The sequence below is a fragment of the Chlorocebus sabaeus genome, chromosome 13, assembly GCF_047675955.1.
Source record: "Chlorocebus sabaeus isolate Y175 chromosome 13, mChlSab1.0.hap1, whole genome shotgun sequence".
In the NCBI taxonomy this organism is placed as follows: domain Eukaryota; kingdom Metazoa; phylum Chordata; class Mammalia; order Primates; family Cercopithecidae; genus Chlorocebus; species Chlorocebus sabaeus.
Window position 1 is genome coordinate 57,666,122 of NC_132916.1, and position 26,902 is coordinate 57,693,023.

The following is a 26,902-nucleotide window of genomic DNA, read 5'->3' on the forward strand; positions in this document are numbered from 1 at the left end:
GATAACTTTTCCCATATGAGTTTTGGGTTGAATTTCAAAACTATTCTGAAATATGAAACATTAATATTATAAATATATGATTAGACTAATTTTCTTAAGAGTTCTAAACAGTAGATAATTTTTATCTTGTTAGAAGTTGCAAAGGCACTTGAAATTCTACACATATGCATTGTCTAATTTAGTGGTTTTACTTTAATTGTATTAGGTAGATAATCATGGAAGCAGTCAGACGAACCTAGAGATTTCACATCATTTACTAATTGATGCCCAAGTAGGCAGGGTAGAAGTACTTGAAAACACACACACACACACACACACACACACACACACACACACACAATCTGTCTCTTTCTCTTTCTCTCTCACTTCCTTTGATTTGTGCTTTAATTTTGAAATGTGTGCTTAGGTGGCAAAGTGGCTGCAAATACAGCATACTGTATTTGACCAAAATATTTTTCTGTTTCCTAGGTGGAGAAGGACCCTGCATAGCTACTTGTTAGCAGAGACATAAAGTGGGTGCTGGGCAACCCAGTGACAGGTGGGGGTCATTCTCGGGGAGTGTCGTGGAGAATTTAAGACAGGGGTTTAAATCACAGATGGTGGGGGAGAGTTCTGCTTCATTCATGGACGGGAGGTCCAAAGAAGGCACAGCAAACCACAGGTCCACCCAGGCACTTTATGCCAGATATTGAACAGGAAGCCTAGTAGTCCTTTAGTTACTGGAGAACAGCCAAAAACCCAGAGATTCTGTTTTTCCAGATGAGCACTTCCTGGTTTCATAAATCAAGGAACCCCGCAGAGAATTCAAGTCACATATCTCCTTTCTCAGGTTGATTCTTCATATAGTGGGTCCTAATGTGGTAAGACTTACTTATAAATGTTTTATTTCTTATAATGCCATCAGTCACTTCCTTTTTTTCTCCCTAGCATATTCTCACCACCCTTATCCTCCATGGCCCCAACTCCCTTAACCTACTTGCCTAATGCTCTTTTGCTGCCTACCTGAACTACAAAAAAAAAAAAAAAAAAAAATCTACTCATCTTTCAAGGCTTAGCTCAAATGTCACCTCCTCTGTGAAGCCTGCCCTAAGGCTCAGGCAGAATTAATTCTTTTCTCTGTGTAATACCATAGCACTTTATTTGGACTATTATTATAACAGCACGGTGTGTTGGTGTTCATTATATGTGTCTGTCTTCTAGAGAGATTTTGAGTTCACAGAGGGGAGAGATCACATCTTTTTTCCCTCTGTAACCTCAACACCTGGGGATATAGATGGAAATTAGGTAACTGCACTGTTCCATGCATGTCTTTAAAGGGCATAGGTCTCAAACCAGACATCTACAAAGGATGAATCCTGTTTACTTTTTGGAAAACTGGTTCTCTTTTGCGTGTGGTCATGGAAGCTGGTTTATTGGTGATTTTCTACTCTAACTTATTTAAAGCCTCATTTGTACCAAAGTATTACTGATTTTCTAGTGGAAGGAAAGGTATGTCCAGCATACATTGGTATTTTCAATAAACTGACATTTACAAGACAGATTTCTAATTGAGGTTTATGGTCTTCATAATTCTAGTTTTCTCCAGAAACAAACCTTGATCTCTTTGGTTGACTTCTGCTGAGATCAATTTCATGTTATTTTGAAGAATTTTTAACCCTCAGAATTATAGATTTCATTTGAGAGAAAGCATGTTCTGTATTTGTTTGTGTCAGTGTTTCAAAATGTGGGGAGCCCAAATCCCAGATGTATCTATTAAAAATATATGTGGCCTTTTGGTGAGGGAAGTTACATCTTTTTTTTTTCAGGCACAATTGAGGAAGGAAAAAAATTTTGTTTAGTTTTTAGTGGTTTGTTTTTAGGCATTTTCCATACAAAGATGAGCAAGACCCTTCAAAAACCACCAATTTGCTTATTTGGGGGGAAAATCTTCCTATGTCCAAAAATAACATTAAATTAAGATTGTTGTTTCCAATAGTTTCAAAAATTGTGGTTTTATTTTCTTGTATGAGTCATTTTTGAGCATAGTACAGTACATGATTGCACTACATCATGACAAAGCATATTTGCTCTTTGCTTTAGTGGGTCACTTTATTTATCAGAGTCAGATCATCAGATCAGAAGAGAGATTTAGCCTAACCCTTCCATTTTGCAGATGAGTTGCTGTATTATGTGACCTTAAGACCTTAAGTCATTTACTCAAAACAAAACAACAAAAAAAGAGAACTTCATGCTGGGGACCCTTCATGCTCCCAGCTCTACATCTTACCACTTCATTTTTATTTGTTTGTTTCTGACAAGGAGTTGAGAAAGCTAGAATCACTACCTTTGTGTATATCCAGGCTCTGCCACTCATCAGCGATGTGACTTTAGTCATATATTTTTCTGAGTGGCTGTAAGCCATAGTTCCAGCATGTGTACATAGGGAATAATAACAGTACTCGCCTCATGGAGTTGTAAGGAATAATTGAATTCATGCAGGAAAGACACTTGGTTCAGTGCCTGGCCCACTGTAAAAACTCAGGTTATAGTTTGAATTGATATCTTGGAATAAATTGCTGAGTGTATTTGATATTCAGAGAGGGAAATTCATGCTGCTAAAAGCAAGTTTTTTTTTACTCTGTTATTTAAAAAATACAAATAATTCATACGTTGTATAACATATTACAACAGAGATGATAGAGGTTACTTTTGAGAGGAATGACCAGAGGGAGCAAGAGAGAGGCTTCTGAAATGCTGATTATGTCTTTTATCTTGGTTTGGTTGCTGTTCATGTGGAAGTGTTTATTCAATAAAAATTCATCAGTGATCAACTTTTGATTTATGTATTTTATTTTACTGTGCATGTGTTATACTTTCTTAAAAGGTTTAAAAAATATGGCTATATTTAAAGTAAAAAGTGTATTTACTCATTTCTTAATCTCTTCAAATCATGATAAGTTTTTATACTTAGGTGTGTATCTTTTCAGGCATTTTTTTTCTATGTACGTGTAAATGTAAGAACTATATGAGGATGTAATTTATTTTCATTTTACATTTTAACTCCAATAGGATCATTGATTTCCTTAAAACTTGCTTTTGATCTGCTGAATCTTGAATATTTTTCCACATCAGTACATATGCTTTTGGGTGCTTCTATTTAATCTATGCAGATGTTTCATAATTTCACTGTTCCCCTCTTGGTGTATGTTTACGTTGCTTCCAGATTTTTACTATTACTAAGTATGTTGCACTGATGATTTTTATGTCTCTTTGTACACCTGCCAAAAATATCTGTAGACAGACCTCTAGATGCAAGATTAATAGGTAAATATGTATGTGCATTTTCCATAGAAAGTGCCAACATACTTTTTAAAAAGATTTATGAATCTTGCATCTTTTAAGGTAATATTCTCATCTTTATCAGGTGCAAAAATTTCAACTTAAGTGAACCTTGTAATTATTTGTGCTCTGGCTAAGAGGAATGGTTATAGTGGTATATTTAATATATACATATAATTTATATAATTAGTTTCTCAATTATGAATAGTTAGTATTCATTTTTATGAATGTATATTATATATACTTATGGTTCTTAAGTCCAAATGGTAGGAGGAAATAAATCAGTATATATTATATTCACTACATTTTTTTACTTAGTACCATCAAATATTTGCCAGAATTATTAAGAGAAATGGTTGTAACTCTCATGTGATTGGTGAGAACTTATGAGGAATGATATATTATTATTCTAGTAAGAGCCTAGTCTGTGCCAGGTACAGTTCTAAGCACCTTACGTATATTATGATAGCTTTTTAACTTAGAGGTGAAAGGTGTAGACATTGTATAAATAATAAATGACATTACTCCATTTTAAATGTGTTGATAAATATTATTACACATGTCACAATATCAGTTATGTCATATCAATGACTAATTTATAAATCTGTTACTTATCATAATCTGTTTAATGTGAAAATAAAAATTAATGCATCGGGCCGGGCGCGGTGGCTCAAGCCTGTAATATCAGCACTTTGGGAGGCCGAGACGGGCGGATCACGAGGTCAGGAGATCGAGACCATCCTGGCTAACGCGGTGAAACCCCGTCTCTACTAAAAAATACAAAAAAACTAGCCGGGCGAGGTGGTGAGCGCCTGTAGTCCCAGCTACTCGGGAGGCTGAGGCAGGAGAATGGCATAAACCCGGGAGGTGGAGCTTGCAGTGAGCTGAGATCCGGCCACTGCACTCCAGCCTGGGCGACAGAGCGAGACTCCGTCTCAAAAAAAAAAAAAAAAAAAAAAAAAAAAAAAATTAATGCATCGAAATCCAGAAAATTGCTACTCAAGTGCTGGCTAAAGTAATCTGATAGATACAATTTTAAAATGAAGTATATTAATCTGTTGATTTTACTGTTAGGTTCTCATATGTAGAAAATTCTGTCTCTGGAATATTCAGTTCTCGTAGTTTTTGGTTAAGATTTTGATTAATCTTCAATGGTTATCTAATGCCTTTAAAAAGTAGTCCAACTCAGAATAGCCAATGTATTCCTCTGGCATTGAATAAATATGGCTATCAATTTTTGTGGGTTTTGTTCCTGCAGAATTTCCTGTTATTCTAAGGGATTCAATAGGACTTACACATATAAAACTGAAAATTATATTACTATAGGGAAGCTGCTTTGTGCCTTTGAGAAGGAACTCTCTTGCTAACTTAAGTACTGTGTGTGTGTAGAATAGCTAGTATTTTCCTCCCAAGAAATTTCATGTATGCAGTTAAAACACTCTTAAATTGATTAAGGATTTGTTATATATTTCCAGAAGCACTCAAGAGTACTTTTATGGTTATAAGAGTAGAGTGCATTAGAATGCCAGAAACCAATGAATACGCTAGAGGCCTTCAAAACTGTGCCCGACATTCCTGACTTTACCATATAAACATGTGGGGTAGGCTGGAAAAACAAAACAACTTTCCTTCCCCTAACGTAGGTGAGACCTATAATGATAACACTTCAACTGGCTTGAATATTAATTTGATACTTTTTCTGTTAGAAGTAATTTTTATTACTTAGCAAATGAAATGGAGAGGTAATAAATATGACTGATATTTATTTCTCGAGTAAAGTATTATTTTACATCAGATTCGACCAGTTACCTTTATCCTTTTTGGAAAATGTATTATACAAACTACCACAGTATTTTGCCTATTAATCAGGGAAGCTAAAAAGCGTTTTATAAACGTTGAATCAAAACTCTCACTGCTGTGAGGGAATTAAATTTCAAGCAATATACTCCTTTTATAGGGTGAGAAACTGAAGTATGGAGAAATTACAAGGTTTTCCCAAAGCTATACAGTGAGTCATGGCAGACATAGAAATCAACAATTCTGTTTGCCTGATTCGATCTGAAACTTCATGAAACGTAATTTATCCATTTCCTGACATGTGCTTTAGAAGTATATTGCCTTATTTGCTTATTTATGTGCTCATCCATTCATTCATGCATTTATGCACTGTTGCCTGTTTGTGCACTCATTCACTCATTCATGCATTTTGAAAGAATCAGTGTTTTTGTATGATACAGTCTTGATTTAGGAACTATAAATATTTTGAATATATATATCTTAGATATTTCTTGAAAGAAACTCATTACATTTTTTTTCACAATCATGAAAAAGAAATTAAGACATTAAGAAAACCAAGTTGAATTGTCTAAGTGTGGGCCATAGCAGTGTCTGTGGGCAGCACCTGAAGCTAATTCAGGAGTGAATCTAGTTTGTTCAAGTGCTTGAACAAGAACTTGGCTGAAGCCCTGGAGGAGATGCCTGGGGCATAGAGTGGGGACCAGGAAAAACTATGGCACTCTTAGAGAGTACTATAAGGACTAGTATCCACATCTCTACCACCTGATGTCTTTATATTTGGTTGAATCAAGAGAGAGGGGGCAAATTATTCTGCTTCTCATTCTGCCATCTTCCTGAGTTTCAGTTCTCACATTTTAAATTCTTTTTTATTGAGATCTTTTTCTTACTAGTTTAACCAGTATTTTCCCATGCTTTCTTCTCCAAATTCATTTCTTTCCACAAGCTTGCAGAGTTATATTTAAAGCAAATAGGATTTCTCTGGGTCAGACCTCACTTTTTGATGGAACTTCTGGGGTCACAAGTAATTTGAAATAAGGAAAGTGTCTAGCAACTTCCCTCAGCCCAGTACCCTGTAACGGAGACCTCAGAGTACATAGTGATGACACCTGCCCTCCTCCCCTTCTATTCAGAGTTTAATGGGCAACTTTTTTTGGCTTGTTCTCTTGTTCTTTTCTTGCAGCCCCAAGACTTAGGACTCAGACTTGGTTTCTGCTTGTATGGTTTTCCAACTCTTCCCTTCGAAGCGTTCTTTGCCAGGAGGCTTTTCAGGTCCAAGAGCATTTGGACCCCTGGGAGCCGAACTTGTAGATTCTACAAAGAACATCCAAGTGCCAGGCAAACCACATCTTCCTGTAGCTTAAACATTAGTCTTTTTTTCCCCCTTCAGTTTTACTGAAGAATAATTTAGTCTCCAGCAAACAAGCAAACAGACAGAACCCTAAGGTCTTTCTCAAAGGCGCATTCTTGCTGCTTTGAAGATTATCATCATTAATTTCTATTTCAGCTAATTGGTTTTCCTTTACATTTTTATCTGGGTATAAATGTGATACTTTGGTATACATTAATGTTGATCTATATTAATATGTCAATTTATAATTGAGTGATTTAAAAATGATGTTGCACTATGACCTAGTTTATATCTACCTTCCATTTAATGCATTTCCTAGGCAATTATGCTTTTGTGGCTCACTGAATTCCCTCATAATTTCCTGTTGGGAAACAAAGATTTTTTTTAAAATTGAAGATATGCTCTCGTTAACCAGAGGCACCGTACTTAACTTGAGAAAAAAAGATTAGGAGTGACGTGAATGACAGCATGCTCCTAATATCTAACAGCCTGCCATACATGTGAAAGCAGGATTCAGTTTATGGTTTGTGGCTCTGCTGGGCAGGCCAGAAAGTGGAAGTTTTGAAAAGCAGATTTTTAAACTAATATATAAGGAATAATCAAAAGAAAGAACAAGGAGAGGAGGTGGTTCTATTCATTGGAGCTAAGAAGCTTTGAGTATTATACCTACAGACTCATGTGATCAGCCTGTTAATAAATCTCACCTATTTCTATCTTCCTCATAATCCCAAGATAAAGAAAGAGAACTATATAGATTCCATTTGTATCCATTCTCTCTCATTTTCTTTTTCTGTGTCTCTTAATATATCTGTCTCCAAATTTGCCCATAAAGTCAGGACACATAGCAGGGAAGCATAACGTTGAGTTGAATCAAATCACCAAATGTATTTGATACATTATTTTCTGAATTCTTACAACTTCAGCCCTTTTAAAGGTCTTTGGCTTTTTAGAAGCCATAAAAGCAGTTTTTGGTAAAACTGGCCGTACTTTTAATTCAGTTACAGGGTCAGTGGAATGATTGTTATATTCAAATGCTACAGGGGGATTTATTGAGAGGAAAAAGGGTACTCAAACTTTCCTGGATGCCTCAATTAAAAATCTGGATCAGTAAAATTATCCTCAAGTGTCCCAAATTTAAGGAAGGCAAACAGCATCTTATTTAGTTACATTCTTAATTAATATTCATTATGGACACAATTCAAATCAGTAACTTGGCATTAAGTGAATCAGATTTATTGCTATATTATGTAACTCTCATGTTTACTTTGTTGTGTTTGGGACTCCTCCCTTCCCATAATAAAGAGTATGACTCACCGATGTCACACCTTGATTCCTGAGACATTGATGTTATAGCAAAGTTGCTTGGAAAGATATAATTGTGTTTTTGTTATTGTTTTTGTTGTTATTATTTTCTTTTATGGGGATGGGCACTTCCTTCTTGAGATTTACCAGATTTACCTTGTAGTTCACAAATTATTTCTTTAGATGTATCTAATTTACTGTTTAATTAGTTTGTTTCTTGTAAAAAAGTTCGGTGAACATATTTTTAAAAACATTTTTATGGCTCTCTTCCGGATTTGTGTGTGTATTTTTTTCGTGTGTGGCTTTTCCATTTTATTTCTATTTCTTTTGTGTCTGTTTTAAGTATACTTATCTAGTTTTTTCCACATTGCTCTGTAGTTTCAAATTCTTAGATTCCTAATTTGTTATCGTGGCTACTCTCTACTGTGTTTTGTTTCTTTATGTAGCTTATAATTTTTTTTTTTTTTCTTTCTGAGATGGAGTTGTGCTCTGTTGCCCAGGCTGGAGTGCAGTGGCACGATCTTGGCTCACTGCAATCTCTGCCTCCTGGGTTCAAGCGATTCTCCTGCCTCAGCCTCCCAAATAGCTGGGATCACAGGCGCCCACCACTATGCCCAGCTAATTTTTGTATTTTTAGTAGAAACGGGGTTTCACCATGTTAGCCAGGCTGGCCTCGAACTCCTGACCTCAAGTGATCTGCCTGCCTGAGCCTCCCAATGTGCTGGGATTACAGGCATGAGCCACCACACCTGGCCTGTAGTTTATAATTTTTGGTGGATTTCTCTCTCAGAACCCTTTGTACTCTATGGAGCAATTTTGCCTTTCCCTGGAGTCCAGGGATTTCAGACAGATCTCTAGGTCAGTCTTGATTTTATTTTTTTTGGCTTGAGGTTTCCATACCACAGATGTGGTAAACATTTAGAATTTACATTTCTGCAAGGCTGAAGTTTTGATTTATCTCACTCAAGTAATTATTTTCTTTTATTCTGTTCCCAAAGGCTGCATCATAGGACAGGCTTCTTTGCTGAGTCTGATGGTGGGCTGAGTTTTTCTAGCCCCCCTCCAATAAATATGACAAACTTTTCAGACTCCCTCCTCTGTGGATTGCCTCTTGCTTTTGCTTCCTGCCCATCACCATAAATGAAGATAATGACAACAAAACAATAACAACAGAAACACAAACATGCCGTTTCCGTATCATCAATTTCTCATGAATTAAGGTGTGATACCTGAAAGTCATATTTGCCTTATCAGTTATATTCATATAGTTTCTTTGTCTTATTGATGTATCTAGCATATTATCCCTCATATCCACCTCTTCTCCAGGCCTTTTTCCACCCCATGTCAGTCTAGATTCTCTTGGCTTCTCACTTGGAACGTCACAATGGCCTTTAAGTTGTCCCTTAACTCCACTTCTTGTTCATCTTGTTTGTCAGAAATCTGAAGTAGATGTGTTGTTGCAATGATACCACATGTGCCATTCTTTGTTTTGGGGGTTTTAAGGCTTTTAAGATTATCAAAATATTCTAATGACCAATTGCCTTCATTGTATTTTGTACTTACTCTCCTGCTTTTGCCAACTTAAAATTTCTTAACATCCCATTAACACTGAATGCTCATGCTTTCCTATTCCCTTCTATTTCACATGTCCATCTATAATTGTTTATTGATTATATCAGTCTTTCAACACTAAAGGCACCAGTCACAACTTTGATGTTATACACAATGACAATAAAAGGTGACAAGTACTAATGACTTAATCGAGGTGTTGTTCATTTTTACAAGCTTGGCTGAGTTCAGAGAATTGGTAAAAAACTGGTGACTTTTGGCTACTATCTAAATACAATTGGTTAATGTAGCTTCTGGAGATCAGTGGTTAGTATGATACTGTTAGTTAAGCAGGGTCAAAAATAATTACATTTGTTTAAGGAATTGCAGAGACAACTCTACTATACAGCAAAGAATGTTAAAATGTTTTAATTCAATATATGAAGAGCAAAATATAAAAACAGGTTTTCTTCCACTCTCACTAGCAAGCAAAGTGGTCTACATTTTTGAAATATATTTTTTGTTTAATCATAACAAAATACAATACAAATGTTATTAAAAACCCTATTTTATGGATTAAGACAGTGATATTTAGAGATATTAATTAACTTTTCCAAGATCATACGTTTATCCAGTAATAAAAGCAAGGGTTCACAAGCTGATCTATTTTATTCCGGTCTTTACTTGGAATCACTAAACTTACATCCCCTCTAGCAAAACTATTGTTTACATCTCTAGGGTTTCAAGAGTTCAATTCTAAACTTGGGAGATCTATTCTTAAATTCTCTCAAAGTGCAACACATTTTCCTCAGGAGGATCATAAAGTCATCAGATGTGTGTTAAGCAATATATACAGTCATATACTCTTCATCAATAAAGGTTTCCAAGTTGCACAGAAGAGAGATTTATAGCTGAGAAAAAGGCAGATTGCTTCTAAGAAAGACTTCAAATATATTCTCTTCTGGCAGGCTACAGGAGAGTCAGCTAGATGAACCATTACAGTGTGCTCAGCAGAATAATTTCTCAGTACTGGTAGGGAAGAGCAATAGGAGTAACGTAAGAGAAGGAAAGTTGGTCTGCAGAGTCTGCCTTAGTATCTGTAGGGGTGCTGAGGTTGCTTGGGCTAAGAATTCTTTCACATGTCTCCCTGGGACAATTCACGCATAATTACTTCTGTATTTTCTAGGCTATCTAGGAAACCATCACCAATTAGCAAACACAAACAAAATAGAACACCTTGTTTGGACCTGCTTGTGAAAAATCAAGTGATCCTAATTTATAATTCCAGGAAGACTTGCCATCAAATGAACTTATGTCAAATGCCCCAAATGATTGTCACAAAGTAGAGCTTGTTGTAGTTTTTAGCATGAGAAGTATGAACCCCATCATCATTTTTTAAACATTTTGAGTTAAATGAAGCGTTTCGCAAAGTCCATGTTCTATCTTTATAGACAGTTCAAAAATAGCTCAGCATCTAGTTTGTAGGTTGGCTCCATTTAAGGAGCTTGAAGTCAGGCAAGGTGCTCATTACTATGCACCCAGATCTGTTTCTTGGACACCTCAGCTGTTTTTCTTTTCTATGGCCAGAGAGGAGAGTCATGTGCATAGTCCAAGAATGTGCATCTCCATGTCTCTGAACAGTTGGCCGTAGAATTGGAGCTAGGTGTTCTTTGTTTATGCCATTGGCTTTCCTCTCTGGCTTGCTTCCCTGGTAGTTGGAGCCAGCCAGTGCCTGACCCAGCTTCACAGACCCAGTAATGAAATTTGGAGGGCAGAGTAGGTAACTAGGTACACAGGAACTGTAAAGCAATGCCCATCTGGACAGTTGATCACAGCTATAACTTCTCAATAATATAACAGAAATATAAACTGTTAGACTTCCTATACCATTGCAGTATAAAGAAGAGAATTTAATTAAAGGCCGTGAGGATAGCTCATGAAATGCAAGGGAGAGTTGGACAAGTAAGCAGCAGGAAGAGCAGAGAAACAGTGAGACTTTGGGAGTCACAAGATCCGGGTGCTTAAATTCTACCAGGACTTTCTTGCCATCTTCATTTTTGCTCTTCTTTCTCGGTCACCTCTCTTCTGTCTTTCCCTACAGACCAGCTTTTTTCCACATGGATATGAAACGTTTCCAAGTTTTATATCCTAGAGATTTTGCCACTGAAGGAGGACTAGCCTGATATTTTCCCAGACTCATATCCTAAGGAAGATGAATCATTAGATCCAAGTAATTTGGTGTAACTGGAGAAGACTTGCAGATCCTACCTAATGGGTTAAGCTGGATATGCATCTGTGGGAGGGAGATATGTTGTATGTGTATAATACACATGCAGGCAAACCTTAATATTATACAAGATATGCTTCGGAAAATTTACTTGCAGTTTGGAAATCTGGAAGCCAAACAGTAGATCAACTGTTGTGAGTGTTAGAATTTAGTGTAGTGACCCTTTCTGTGGCCCAGGCAACTCTGCATAGGCAGAAAGATTCTTGAAAGCCCCACCCAGGTTGGAAAGGGTCTATGTTGGAGGCCATGAGTAGGACTCTTCAGGCACCTGTTTCCCCATCCCAGGGTCTGCACGTGGCCTGGAACAAAAGTTTTGGCAGCTGCAATTTTTAAATCTTTTTTCCAAAGATATGCTAGGGATTTGAAGCAGTGGGGAATATACTCTTCCACTTTCCCTTTTTTTTCCTTTTCACTGCAACAAGAGGCAAGTATAGCCCTCAGCCGTGCTTGTACCCTCACAGGAGACTCATGTACAGGTCCTGGGCTCTGGTTGCAGGACAGTGTGAGGCTGGTGATAGGGCAAGAGAATGGCGAGAACAATGGAAGAGGACTGAGGGAGAAGGAAGAGGAATCATCCCCAGAACTCCTACTTGGGGCAGTGGTCCCAGGGAGCAGACACACCCCCGGAGCCCCTTCAAGGGGCCTTTTGGCAGAGGTGTACTTCTGCTAGACACTGCCATGGCTGCAGGTAGGACTGATGAAAGAATTTCTGGTTTCTCCTTAGGACACGATAAAGCTCTGAATTGTTTTTAGAGACTACATTCAGATCTTTGTTTTGGAACCATCACTCTGGTTGCACTGTGAACAGTGACGTCCAGGGAGCAGGACTGGAGGGAAGGAGACCATTACGTGGCTGTTGCTGCGGCCCAAGCAGGGGACAATGATGGTGGAACTCCTGTAGTGGCAGTGAGGAGAGAGAGGAGGGATTTGACGAACTTTTCGAGGTATTGATAGGACTTGGTAATATATTGAAGGTGGAGAGCAAATGAGCAGGGAGTCAGTGACAAAGCCTAGTTGTTTGGCTTTGATCACTGGCTAAGACTGTGCCATTTGTGTACAGAATCCAGAGGTGTAGTGTTCCCATGTGCAACGTCAGTCCTCATTCCATGCCAGCATGGTGTGGAGTTGAGATCTGTCCCTTCCACTCCACGTTCACGTTTCTTTAGCTGGAGCAAAGCATGCCTGGACAACCCAGGTTTCTTTCTTTCTTTTTTTTTTTTTTCTCGCGAGAGAGAGAGGGTCTCTGCTCTGTCACCTAGGAGAAGTGCAGTGTCGTGATCATAGCTCACTGCAGCCTTGAACTCCTGGCCTCAAGGAATCAGAGGATTAGGTGTACATCACAGAATCTCTACAAACTTCTCAAACCTCCTTCAACATCTCATTCCTTAAGGGACCTTGCAGTCTCTCCCATCTGGACGGAGCCACGGTGCCTCATTCCATTTCTGAGAATTGTCTTAAAACTTTATATAGAAATTTGATATTTATGTATTTAAACGAGAAGAAATGTTAAATTTTTAATTCTAATTTTCTAAGACAAGAGTTTGTAGCTCACTTCTAGCGGAGTTAAGAAAAAGGATATAATGAATGGTGTATATATTGAAAACTTAACTGCAGAAGAAGTAATTTAATATGGAATGGGTGAGGTTGCTACAGGTTGGTACAAAAATAATTGCAGTTTTTGCCATTACTTTCAGTGGGAAAAACCTCAATTGTTTTTGCACTAACCTAATAATACTGTTTGAAATTCACCTTTTCTGGCAGAATGGTCTTGAGATAGAGCGGGAACTAGATTATTGGCTCATAAAACAGCATGAGGTTACTGTTATTCCTTAATCTTATATCTTTATTATGAGGTAATGCTTCTCTTACTTGATTTGGAGAATGTTCTCATCTTTTTTTTATATATTTGTGAAAACTAAATGTTAAAGGATTTAACATAACAACCGTTGCTAAATTATGATGTAAAATAATACTGTGTCTGCAATTAGCCTAGGTAATTTTACTTGGTTCGATAATATAAAATCACTAGGCTCATAATATTTTAGTACCTTAGTGTGATTGGCCAAGAAAAAAATTCACGTTACCGTAAAAAGTCAAACTAAGTAACAATTAATCTAAATTTCAAGGAAATATAAAGCAAAGTATTATGTTGTAACATGGAACATTAATGTAAATAACTCCCCAACAGTTCATGAAATAGATTCTGAACTGGCAGTTAACAAAGAAGGGCTAGTTTTGGCTTAATTCTCGTATGCTCCAATATCTTCCCTGAAGTCTGATTTAATTTCACTTGAGTTAGCAACAGTACTCTGAGATGGTGGTACATCTGGAAAATTATCACTTCTTTCCTGACAATCAGTATCCTTAATTCTTACATATGCTTTCTGGAAATATTACATTCATACTTCGATGACATCTTAAAACTAATTTCAGTGTAATAATTTTACACATGTGGTGAGTACATTGTGTTCCCTAAAAGATGCTTCTAGGTCCAATCTCTGTATTTGGGAATGTGACCTCATTTGGAAACAGGGTCTTTGCAGGTGTAATCAGTTAAAATGAGATTTTAACTGGATTAGGATGGGTCCTAATACAATGACTGTTGTACTTGAGAGGAAGATTTGTACAGAGACATACACACACACAAAAGGAGGCCATGTGACGTTAGGCACGGAGAACATAGTGTGACAATGAAGGCAGAGATTGGAGTGATGCGTCTATGAGCCAGGGATGGTCAGCAACCCCCAGAAGCTGGGGAGAGACGAAGGATGCTTCTCCAGAGCAAGCATAAATCTGCCAGCACCTTGATTTAGGACTTCTTGCCTCTAGAACTGTGAGAATAAATTTCTGTTCTAAGCCATCCAGTTTGGGGTACTTTGTTATAGGAGTCCTAGGAAACTAATGCAACATGCTATATTGTAAATAAACAGTAGTTCTAATTGGTATAAATAATATTTTTAAGTATATTTTATTATTAGGTCAGGTGAGTAGGAAATTACCTGGTAGACTAATCATCAATGTTGTATTTTCTGAAAAGTTAAAATATTCCCATTCGGTAAATAATACTTGTCTAAAAGTTTCTATCTGTATTGTCCTAAACCAAAGTAAAAATTAAAATGGAGTCAGTTATGTACCTGAAAAATGTGAAAAAGGAAAGAAAAATCTTTTAGGAAAGATTTTTCCTAAAATAGCTATACATTTGAGAAAGAATTTTAAAAGTTAAATTATCTGGCTGTTTACTCAATTTTTTTTGTTTACATTGTCAAATACCTTATGTATGATTTCCTACATTTTGTATGTTTCATTCAATCAATATTTATGAAATACCTAAAATTTGCTAGGCCCTGAGCTAGGTACTGTAGATAGGTAAATAAGACAAACATTCCCTTCCCCTAAAGAGATGATTTTGGCATGAAATTTAATCTGTAGAAGAAGTGAAAGAGGCCACTTGCAGAGCCTACTGTGAACATTCATTTTCACTGTCTGCTGTAGCTTTACCTGATCCTGTGAAACCATTTTAGCATCATTTGGTTTTACTTTATGCTTCTCTATTGTATTGGAGACAAATAAAATTTTACTTATTGCACAGACAACATAAAGTTAATAATTAAAGTATGTGAAACCAAAAATGTAATTCTTTACCAAATTTCTTTTAGTGTTTCCCATTCATCAGTATCCAAATACATTCTTAGTTGTACATCAGTGTTAGCATAGCTAAAATGTGGTGTTATTTTTTCACCTAATTCACAGTCAACAATTTTCACTTTTCCACTTTTTTTTTTTTTTTTTTTTGAGACAGAGTCTTGCTCTGTCACACCCAGGCTGGAGTGAAGTGGCATGATCTCTGCACACTGCAACCTCTGCCTCCTAGGTTCAAGCAATTCTCCTGCCTCAGCCTCCTGAGTAGTTGGGATTACAGGCACCCGCCACCCCGCCTGGCTAATTTTTTGTATTTTTAGTAGAGACGTGGTTTCACCATGTTGGTCAGGCTGTTCTCAAACTCCTGACCTTAGGTGATCCGCCTACCTCGGCCTCCCAAAGTGCTGGGATTACAGGCATGAGCCACGGTGCCTGGCCCCTCATCATTTTTATAATTAGTTTTTTGACCATTAAATTGTATTACACAACTGACCATAATTTGTTTAATTAATCCACTACAAAGATAAGGCTGTTACTTGTTTCATTGTCATGAATTATTCTGTAGTTTATATTTTGCGGCTTTTTTGGGGGAAAGGTTATTCCTTAGGAAAGTTAATACTGGGTAAAAGAGCTTAAACATATAGCTCTTAAAGCACATAGATGGATTGCTTTCTAAAAATATTAGAAAACTTGACATTGTTACTAGCAAATGGTTGAGGACACCGTGTTCACGGTGTTTTTGATATATTAAGTATTATCATATATAAATAACTTGAGCATTGAATATGTATACAATAAACCAAGAAATGTGTACTTATTGCTCAGATTTATGTATTTCAGTAACTGTGTAAATGAATGCTTTTCCATGTGTTTGTTTATTATTTACATTTTCTTAGAATGAATTGTGTTCTCCTACTCTTTCCTAATCATCTAATGGGCATTTAAACTTTTCCTTGCTAATTTTTATGTCCTCAATAAGTGTATGTATAATCACATTTATTTACTAAAGAATTTTCCATAATCTATTGTATCCTTTTACTTTTGGGGCTATTTTTCTTTATTCAGAAATGCAAAGGTTTTGCTTTGTTTTGTTTATGTAGGCAATCAATTGTCTGGTCTCTTTGCAATCCAGTGCAGTATTTTTGCCATTTATCTAATCCATGTATCTATCAGAGTAAGAAGGAACATCAGATTTTCCTTTGAAAGAGAGCACTTGGCTAATTTGTTTTCAAGGTAGTGAGGAGAAAAAGGAGGTGACCAGCCACAATTCAGTCTGGGACAATAGAGGGATTGACATGATGTGGGCAGGTATCAAGTCTTGGGCAGCTCAGTGCCTGCTGACCAGTGGCCAGCACTTACTATTTGCATGCATCATTTCCAAGGTGAACCTGAGCCAGAATGGTCTTGGTTACTTGGGCCAGGGGACAGTTTATAGGACCAAGGATCAATGGGCCAGCTAGGAAAGGATAAGCAAGAAAGGGATTGGTAGGAATCAGGACCAGGCTGAGAGACCCAGATTTGAGGGGAGGAACCAGTCTATCAGGAGGAGAAGAGGAAGGTGGGGGTATGAGCTAAGAGGCAAAAAGCCGGGCTTTTCCATCATGGTTTCTCAGCCTCCACACCCCATGTTGTCCCAACACGAAAACACCACCTTAAATCTAGAACTCTCCGCCTACTTATCCTCTTGAATTCAAATGTGTACTGCTGACCGGGCATGGTGGCTCATGCCTGTAATCCCAGCACTTTGAGAGCCTGAGGCAGGTGGATCACCTGAGGCCAGGGGTTCAAGAGCAGCCTGGCCAACATGGTGAGACTACTAAAAATGTAAAAATTAGCCAGGCGTGGTGGCACACTCCTGTAGTCCCAGCTACTTGGGAGGCTGAGTCACGACAGTGCTTGAACCTGGGAGGCAGAGGTTGCAGTAAGCAGAGAGTGTGCTACAGCACGACAACCTGGGCGACAGAGCAGGACTTCATCTCAAAAAAACAAAACAAACAAAAAACACATGTGTACTGCATCAGCTTTCAGTGTGCTTGATAATACACCATATCCTATACACCCTCCCTTCCGTTTTCATATGAAGTTTAAAATTGTACTTTTCTTCAAAATGATGCTTTCCTAGTTTTGGAGTATTTTAAATCAATATCTCACTGAAACTGTCACATTATATACATGTGTTATTATTATTTTCTGACTTTGAACTTTGAAGAATGAAAAACATTTGATCTGTCTCCGTTTATATATGCATAAAACATTTTGCAATTTACATTTTAAATTTCTCTTGTAATTGTTAAAACATCTTGTAATCTAATAAGGAAAGTAACATGTACACTTTGGAAAATACTGCAAAGCCTAAAAGAAATTGAAGAAATTAAGACCATGCCTACTTGGATGCAGTAGGGAAGATGTGACTGGATGTATGTAAAACTGAGCAAAACATCTGCTGATACTGAATATTCAATAAACTGAATTGGCATCTGTATTAGGGTTCTCTAGAGGGACAGAACTAATAGGATATTTTGTATATACATATATACATATATGTGTGTGTGTGTATATGCATACATATGGAGTTTACTAAGTATTAACTTACACAATCACAGGGTCCTGCAATAGGCTGTCTGCAAGCTGAGGAGCAAGGAGAGCCAGTGCGAATCCCAAAACTGAAGAACTTGGAGTCCGATGTTCAAGTACAGGAAGCATCCAGCATGGGAGAAAGATATAGGCTGGGAGGCTAGGCCAGTCTCTCTTTTTCACATTTTTTTGCCTGCTTTATATGCACTGGCAGTGGATTAAATTGTGCCCACCAGATTAAGGGTGGATCTGCCTTCTTCAGCCCACTGACTCAAATGTTAATGTCTTTTGGCAACACCCTCACAGACACACCCAGGATCAGTACTTTGTATCCTTCAATCCAATCAAGTTGACACTCAGTATTATCTATCACAAGTCCACTGCTTGTCAACTTGAACCCATGTATATCTCCTGAGATCATACATCATCTTCTAATAAAGATAATAATAAGTTCATAATTATGCCTAACATAATACAGCTGTCCTTTGTACAACCGGAAATGCACCAATCCCCAGCCCAAATACTATTACATAAAGTTAATAATATTTAAATGCCCACATGAAGTCAGTAAATCTTATGCCACATGATAAAGGAAAAAGAAATAAAGATACACACTTAGTACAAGTGTATACATGCACAAACATGTTTTTAACAGAAGAAGGAGGAAATACTCATGATAATTACACTCCCCGTTTCTGCAGTGGTCTCATGGTAGTAGCTGGTATTGATGACTACCTTCTTCTACTACCCATTCTGTATTCCCTTTGCCTTCAGCAAGCACCTCAGCAGGTCGTGTTTTTTTTCCCTTGTGGAGTGACCCAAACATTCATTCCTGGGGAGCCTGGGCCATTTGTAGTCCTGCCTGGATTGGGCTCTTGTAGTATCCCATTGACCTTAATCACAGGACATGGTAATACTAAGAGACACCCTAATGGATCTCCTGTATTCCATGCATACTCTTCCTTACCTCCATTGTGGATTAATAGACTGATTTCATCTTGATAGTCTGGGTCAGTCACCCCAGCCAACACTGTAACTCCCCTCTTAGCCTGTTGACTTAAAGGTAGGAGGAGCCCAAAGTGTCCAGGTGGCAATGTTAATGTCCAGTTTAATGGAATCGTTGTCTCTCCTGGTGACAGCGTTCCTCCCTCTGGAACTAAGACCTCTAGGCCGGCAGAAGGTAATGTCGTAGGAACATTTTGCTAGTGGAAGGAAAAATTTTGCTAGTGGATCACTAGGGGTGATGGTGAGTGGTGCCACTTCCACTTCCACTGTTGATTCCTGAACCCATGAATCCTGGTTATGGGAGAAACAGTACTATATATTGGATGCTGATTCAGAGCATAAACAGCCTTCTAGAGAACTTTGCCCCAGCCCTGCAAAGTATTGCCACCTAGTTGGCATTGTAATTGTGACTTCAAAAGGCCATTCCACCATCTGTCAATCCAGCTGCTTCAAGATGATGGGGAACATGGCAAGACCAGTGAATTCCGTGAGCATGAGTGCATTGTCGCACTTCTTTATCCATAAAGTGAGTGCCTCAGTCAGAGGCAATGTTGTGTGGAATACCAAGGCAGTGGAAAAGGCTTTCCATGAGTCCACGGTTGGTAGTCTTGGCAGAAGCATTGCGTGCAGAATAGGCAAACGCATATCTGGAGTAAGTGTCTATTCCAGTGAGGACAAACCTCTTCCCTTTCCATGATGGAAGAGGTCCAGTATAATCAACCTGCCACCAGGCAGCTGGGTGATCACCCCGAGGGATGGTGTCACATCGGGGGCTCAGTGTTGCTTGCTTCTGCTGGCAAATTGGGCACTCAGCAGTGGCTGTAGCCAGGTTAGCCTTGGAGGATGGAAGTTCATGTTGCTGAGCCCATGTGTAACCTCCATCCCTGCCACCATGGCCACTTTGTTCATGGGCCCACTGGGCAATGACAGGGGTGGCTGGGGAAAGAGGCTGAGTGGTGTCCACAGAATGGGTCATCCTGTCCGCTTGATTATTAAAATCCTCCTCTGCTGAAGTAGCCTATTTGTGAGCACTCAATGGAATACAAATACCTTCCTGGTTTTTGATCACTCAGGTCCATTTGCATACCTTTTCCCCAGATTTCTTTGTCACCAATTTTCCAATCATACTTCTTCCAAGTCCCTGACCATCCAGCCAAAAACCCTTGGCTACAGCCCATGAATCACTATATAATCACACATCTGGGCATTTCTCCTTCCATGCAAAGTGCACAACCAGGTGCACTGCTCAAAGTTCTGCCAATTGGGAAGATTTCCCTTCAATGCTGTGCTCCAGAGGTATCCCAGAAAGAGGCTGTAGTGCTGCAGCTGTCCACTTTGGGGTGGTGCCTCCATATCCTGCAGAACCATCTGTGAACCAGGCCCTGGTTCTCTTCCTCTGCCAACTGATCATAGGGCACTCCCGATGAAGGCATCTATGCAACCTGGGGAAGAGAAGGCAGGGTGGCAGAAGTGGAGACCATGGACGTTTGAGCCACTTCCTCATGTAACTTACTTGTGCCTTCAGGACCTGCTTGAACCCGATCACGTATATGCCACATTCATTTGATGATAGAGTTCTGCTGTGTACAGACCCCTTGATGGCCAGATGGGTCAGAAAGCTCCCAGTTCATGATAGCCAGCTCAGGTTGCATGGTGACTTGATGACTCATAGTCAAACGTTCAGTTTCCACCAAAGCTCAGTAATGGGCCAAGAGCTCTCTCTCAAAAGGAGCATAGTTATCTGTAGAAGATGGCAGGGCCTTGCTCCAAAATCCTAGAGGCCTCTGCTGTGATTCACCTATGGGGGCCTAGCAAAGTCTCCAGACAGCATCCCTGACTGCCACTGACATCTTACGCACCATTGGATCTGCTGGGTCATATGGCCCAAGTGTTAGAACAGCTTGCACAGCAACCTGGACCTGTTGCAGAACCTTCTCCTGTTCTGGATGCCAGGCTGTTTTATTTGGTAAAGTGAATGATTGAAGGTCTTGGGACCGAAATAGTCTGAACCTATTCTCAAACTTTAAATGGGTTAGAAACCTGGCTTGCTGGCATAGGGCCAGGCGTGGGATGTGAGTCCACTTTTGGTAAGCAGAACTGGCACTGTGGGATGAACTGAATGCCAGGTTAAGGCACCCGATGCTGACACTCATCAGACACCCCACTCTTGGTACCAAAATCAGTATTAGTCAGGGTTCTCTAGAGGGACAGAACTAATAGGAGATATATACAAATATAAAGGGAAGTTTATTAAATATTAACTCACGTGTTCACAAGGTTTCAAAATAGGCTGCCTGCAAACTGAGGAGCAAGGAGAGCCAGTCCGAGTCCCCAAACTGGAGCACTTGGAGTCCGATGTTTGAGGGCGGGAAGCATCTAGCCTGAGAGAAAGATGTAGGCTGGGAGGCTAGGCCCATCTCTCTTTTTCACATTTTTCTGCCTGCTTTATATTCGCTGGCAGCTGATTAGATTGTGCCTGCGAGATTAAGGGTGGATCTGCCTTTCCCAGCCCACTGACTCAAGTATTAATCTCTTTTGGAAACATCCTCACAGACATACCCAAGATCAATACTTTGTATCCTTCCATCCAATCAGGTTGACACTCAGTATTAACCACCACAGTGTCCAATTATTTCTTTAGATTGTAATACTCTTTTCCATTTAAATTGTATTTTCAGAAATGTTTGATATCAGTAGATATTTCTTGAAATGTGATTTCAATGATTGTATCTATGTTCATATACGATGAACAACTTTTTAAATCTAAATTGTTTTTAGTATAATCTTTTAATTTTTCTTTTTTTGAATTAGAATTTGAACACTAGAAGTGTATCATTGCAATTTTAAATTACATTTTATTTTCTTGTGAATTTGAACACTGTTTTATGATGATTGAACATATTTCTATAGGTTGTGTGCCTTTTTGTCTGAATTATAAGAGCTCTTTATTTGTTAAGAACATTGGCCCATTGTGTTTGATATTTGCACAGGTATTTCTAGATTTTTCTGTGCCTTTTAATTTTCATTATTGTGTGTGTGCATTTGTGTGTGTGTGTTTGCATGTATGTGCTTTAAAAGAGAGAGCAAGAGAGAGGATTTAGGGTTATTTGGGTTTTTGGTGTGTCTTCTGTTGCTACTATGATAAAGTCCTCTATCTGGGGATTTAAAAATATATGCCTATTTTTCTTAGAGTTTTCTTTTTTAACTTTCACTTGAAAATATTTTAATGTATGGTGTGGAGTAAAGATATTTTTTGAATAGTTAACCAGTTATTTCACCATAGTGTATTGCTAATTATCTTTCCCGTGTTTATTTGTAATACATTCTTTAACATATTGTCTTTTTAAGGTTGGTCATGTATTTTATATTTTTTAAAAATGAAGAGTAATTATTTTTCAGAAGAATAATCATCAGACAATTCAGACAAATTTTCCTGTAAGAGAAAGCTGTCATATTAAAATGCGCACTTATTTTTTCAAATTATTTTATGTACTTTTGAAAGTAAGTGGTTAATTCAAACTCTTGATTGTTAATCTATCAGAGGCTTGATGACATACCTCCCTCAGCAAAATAGTGTATTAACTATTTATTACAGACTGTGTTTATTGCAGACTGTGGATATTTTTGTTGATCTGTAGGATTCCTGACTAGCTGTTCACATATCCCACTTTTACCACGACACTACTTTCAAGATCATTAATTGCATCAGATATGGAGACAATATTAGGGGATTTTCTTCTTGAAAGAATGCTCCTATAAGTTACTAATTACCGTGCTATGCCTTAATATGTTTTTGTAACTTTACAAATGAATATAAAGGTAACTATTTTTCCACTTTGTTTCCATCTTCTTGTTTTAGATAGTCATTTTTACTTGAAGGAAGCTGCTTCTACTTGGGAGTGGCAGGAGAAGTGAGAAAACCACATGGAAGACTCCCAGGATTTAAATGAACAATCAGTAAGTCTTCATTCTCAGTTTTGCTGGAAAAAAGTTGCGATAACACTACTGAAAATCATACGTAAAAGGGATATATTGTAAGAAGTAAGTTTTTCATTAAATATATTTTTAAACGATTTTTGAATTTTCTTTCAAAGACCATGAAACAAACTTGGAGATTTATGCTGTTTCTGCTTAATGAGGATGTCACATTTTGATGTCTTCCTTGATTTTCTACTTGGAAAGCCAGTGGTGGAAAGACTAGGGCGTTGAGATCACGATGCATGTTTTAGACAGTCTAAACAATTGTATACACTTCCTTTATTATTTTATTTCAGATATGCTGGATATTGTTGACTATCAGAAGTATAAAAGGAGAAAGTATATTATTAGCATGCTTGTTGCTCATTTTAAGGAGGAAAGAAACCATAGTTCTCAAGGGCTTTTTGTATTTTACTAGATTCATTGCAGGACCAAGGATGCACCAGACTGACGGCAATACTTTTAAGATTCTGATTTCTCAAAGGGAAAGGCTCTTTGCAACCTTTCCTCCTAGCTTGTTAGTGGTGTCTCTGTGACAGTGGTTCTTTAGTGTGTGGAACTAGAGGCAATGGGAGGGCTTCCCTCACACCCCCACACCTTCACACTACTGGAAGCTGTCCTTTGAGCTGTTTTGCATACAGGCAACTCATGGTGCTACAAGTAACAAGACCTGTACCTACTGAGAGTGTGTTCTGCAGTCTGATGTTGTTCTTTTTTTTTTTTTTTGATGCCATTCTTTATTAGCTTATGTGATCATGACCTAATCTTACAGTGAAATGTTTCTCCATCAGGCAACTGAGGAAAAAATACTTATATATAATAATGGGTTCTAGAAAAGGTACATGTGGTGAGTTTAATTTTAAGAGAGATGTATATTCTGGTGCCATTTGAAGTTAATTTGATTTGCTTTGTAGTGAATATTTTATTTAAAAGAAATGATAGCCATACCTTTAATTTGGATAGACATGACCATAGTCTAATTTCAAAATATATTATATTATTATTTATTTCACATGACATCATAGGAAAAATGTAACAAAAAGTTATAAAGTGAAAAAACTACAAAATCTGTCAAATCATAGAGATACATTTCTCTAGAATTGTGTGACTCCTTTAGTAAGGTAAACAGAAATGGCTGTGGGAAGGCAAGGGTTTTAAAACTTTTAAAAGTGCTGGTTATTGACTGTAAATATTCACAGAATGGACTCTGGCCAAATGGAGGTTAGTCATCATGACTGTTGGAATCAGAGGTCTGTCTGTGTGACTATGGGGGAGTTGAATAGTTAGTAAGTGTTGATAACATCTTAGTGGTGATGCTTCATTAAAGGAGTACTGTTGATCTGAACTTTGTTCTAATACACCGAGGGTCACATACAAGTGTGTGTGTATATGCAAATATGTGTATGTATGTGTGTGTATATGTTAGAATGGCCAACGGTCTTTGTTTCCAGAGACTGAGGGGTTTCTAGGGACACAGAACTTTCAGTGCTAAAGCAGGCAGAGTTTAGGGAAAACCAGATGGTTGATTCTGTTAATTACTATAGGGTGTGTATATACCCAAGAAAGAATTTTATTTTCAATGCAGTTGAGAATGTATTTTTATGTTTAACACTAAAGTGACGTGTTATTAAAGATGCATCATATCCCCGTTCACAAAATGAAGCACAGAACTTGTAAATCAGATATGGTGTCCTTCTAGTGATATTTTAAGGTCATGGAACTCACTATTTCTTTTTGAAGTATGTTTTTAAAAGTTTCCAGTGATGCTGATGAGCAGTCAGGTTTGAGAACAGGAAATCTAGGGTGACCTGCCTACCCTCTCAGCTTGAACCCATTTGCTGAATTTAAATTTCAAACATGTAGACCAATGTATTCATCTCGCAAATGTGGAAAGAGATGCTTAGAACTGTTAAATGACTTGCCCATATTGGCATGGCTGGTAAGAGGCAGAGTTGGGACTTTACACAGTTCTTCTGACTCCAAGTCCAAAGCTCTCTCCCTAACATCAACATGCCTCATTGCTTTTGGGTTATGCATATTATGGCATCTATAGAAATGTCAGAAAAAAAAAAAAAAGAAAAGAAAAAGAGTCAGCCTTTTTACATGGAAATGATTTATCTTTGAATGAAATCTGTAAATGACTCTAAATTTTGTGGAGTATATTAATGTCTCAAAATATTTTGAAAAATGATAAATTTGTTACGATATAGAACAAGTAGGGGTGGAATTAAAGTTCATAGTTCGATGAAAGTGAATTTACACATATCGTTGCTATTTTTGTTCAAGGGGGATTCTTTGGGTGTAGACATAGCAGTAGGAGTCATTTATGGCACATGCACACTGCATCTAGCATTTTTCATATACTGTCTCCAGTTCTTACCATGTATCCCTTCATTGCAATTTTTAAGATCACCGTTTTATAGATGAAACTATGACATAGAGAGTGTCACGGTCAAACAGCTGTTAAGTAGCAGAGATCAGAATTAAACCTACTTCTTTTTAGCTGGTCCCAAAACTTTTAATGGATTTTGCATGATACAACATAATGTGGTAGTTAAGGGCGTGAGCTATAAAATCAGATTTCCCTGTCACTTAAATACTTTAAAACCATTGGGAAATTACTTAAACTCTTCCTCCTCTATGGAGTGGAAAGATATTAAAAAGATGTTTTATGAAGTGCTTGCACATGCCTCACTTAGAATAAACATTCAATAAATGTTAGCTACTGTCACAAATACCTGAGATATTCAGATGCTCTTTAATGAGTATTCATTCATTCTAGCATATCCAGCTACTGACCAGACATCCCTTCCTGGAAGTTCACAGGTCCACACACTCAGCAAATGAAAAATAAATTCACCAGCTCTCCTCCCCTCTCCCAGCTTTTCTCCTTTTGTCCTTTGTGCCAGTATTACTCATCTCAGTGATGGCATCATCAGCTACTGAATGGGCTATGGCAGAAAAGAGGTAGTAATCCTCCTTGTCTTCATCCCCCATCTCAAAGCTTTGTCCACTCTTAATGTTTAATGTCATTCAAAGCTATTCTTTTTGCTGGAGCTCCCTTAGTTTAGTTGAGATCTTTATTTTATCTCTTGACTTTCTTACTTTAAGTTGCTTCCAGAGTTGTCTTCCTAAAATACAACCCTGATCACATCACTACCCTCATTTTTATCCTTCACAAGCCCTTTCTTGCCTTCAAGGGAGAGGCTCAAGTGTGTCATCAAGCATACAGAGCTTAATGCTTATTTATTTCTTCAGTTTTTTTGTTTTTCCGGTTTCTGAATCTCCCAGGTTCTCTGAGGTCTCTGTGTATTTGCAAGTGCTTTAACGTCTTCCCAGAGGGGTCTCTTTCCCACCAGGATAACCTGTATCCTTGAAGACTCCGTTTAGATTTCCATCCCTCTGAGCAGCCCTCTCAGACTACCTCCTTTCTTCTCACCCAGTCAGCCCTTCTGGTTAGGGCCCTCTGCAGTGTGCTGCCATAACCCTTTGGCATTTACCCCTAACCCAGCACTTACCCGACAGGACTGAAACCCTATCTATTTACTTGCGTATCTCACCACTAGATTATAAACTACTTAAGAGTAATGGTGGTTCTTGTTCATCTTGTACTCTTACTTCTTAGCATGATTCTTGCCAGTGTTCAGTAAATGTTTTCTTCAAAAGCTTTTATATACTTGTAGTGAGGTATGTTAATAAGTAGCCTGACAAATTTTAGAAAGCCAAAATGTTATTCTCAGAGTAGATTACTTACTCATGAATTTATATTCCACTCACTTAAAAAATTGCATAGAAGGTCTAACATGAGTTTAACTGCATGTGAACAAAACAAAGTTCTGTCCTTCATTTTTCCTCTAGTATATCTGGCTCCTATTTGGCGTTCTGGATTAGAGGATGTAGAGAATTTTAAGAGATAAGCAACTAAAAATAATATTTAACTTTCATAAATTTATCTGCAATTTTAGAGTTTCATAATTCTTTAGAGTTGGTTTAAGTTATAGCCAGTTGCAGCTTATTACAGTTTTTAATGAAATGCTCTTGATAATAGAAACGGCCATGAATGTAGGTTATACCTAGCAATAGCACCCTTCTTACCATGCAATATA

At 37.9% G+C, this 26,902-nt stretch overlaps 1 protein-coding gene across 21 annotated transcripts in view; it reads left to right on the forward strand.

Annotated features, from left to right (window-relative positions):
* The window catches only part of EYA4 (EYA transcriptional coactivator and phosphatase 4), a 288,609-nt gene that overhangs the window by 11,769 nt on the left and 249,938 nt on the right, over window positions 1-26,902 (forward strand). For 19 of the 21 annotated variants that reach the window (XM_038000864.2, XM_038000866.2, XM_038000867.2 and 16 more), the window contains exon 2: window positions 22,678-22,775. The exons of 1 other annotated variant lie outside the window; for it this stretch is intronic. In XM_038000864.2, coding sequence (XP_037856792.2) covers window positions 22,743-22,775 — 33 coding nt within the window. In that variant the 5' untranslated portion in view covers window positions 22,678-22,742. One more of the 21 variants, XM_038000872.2, reaches the window with a different exon arrangement.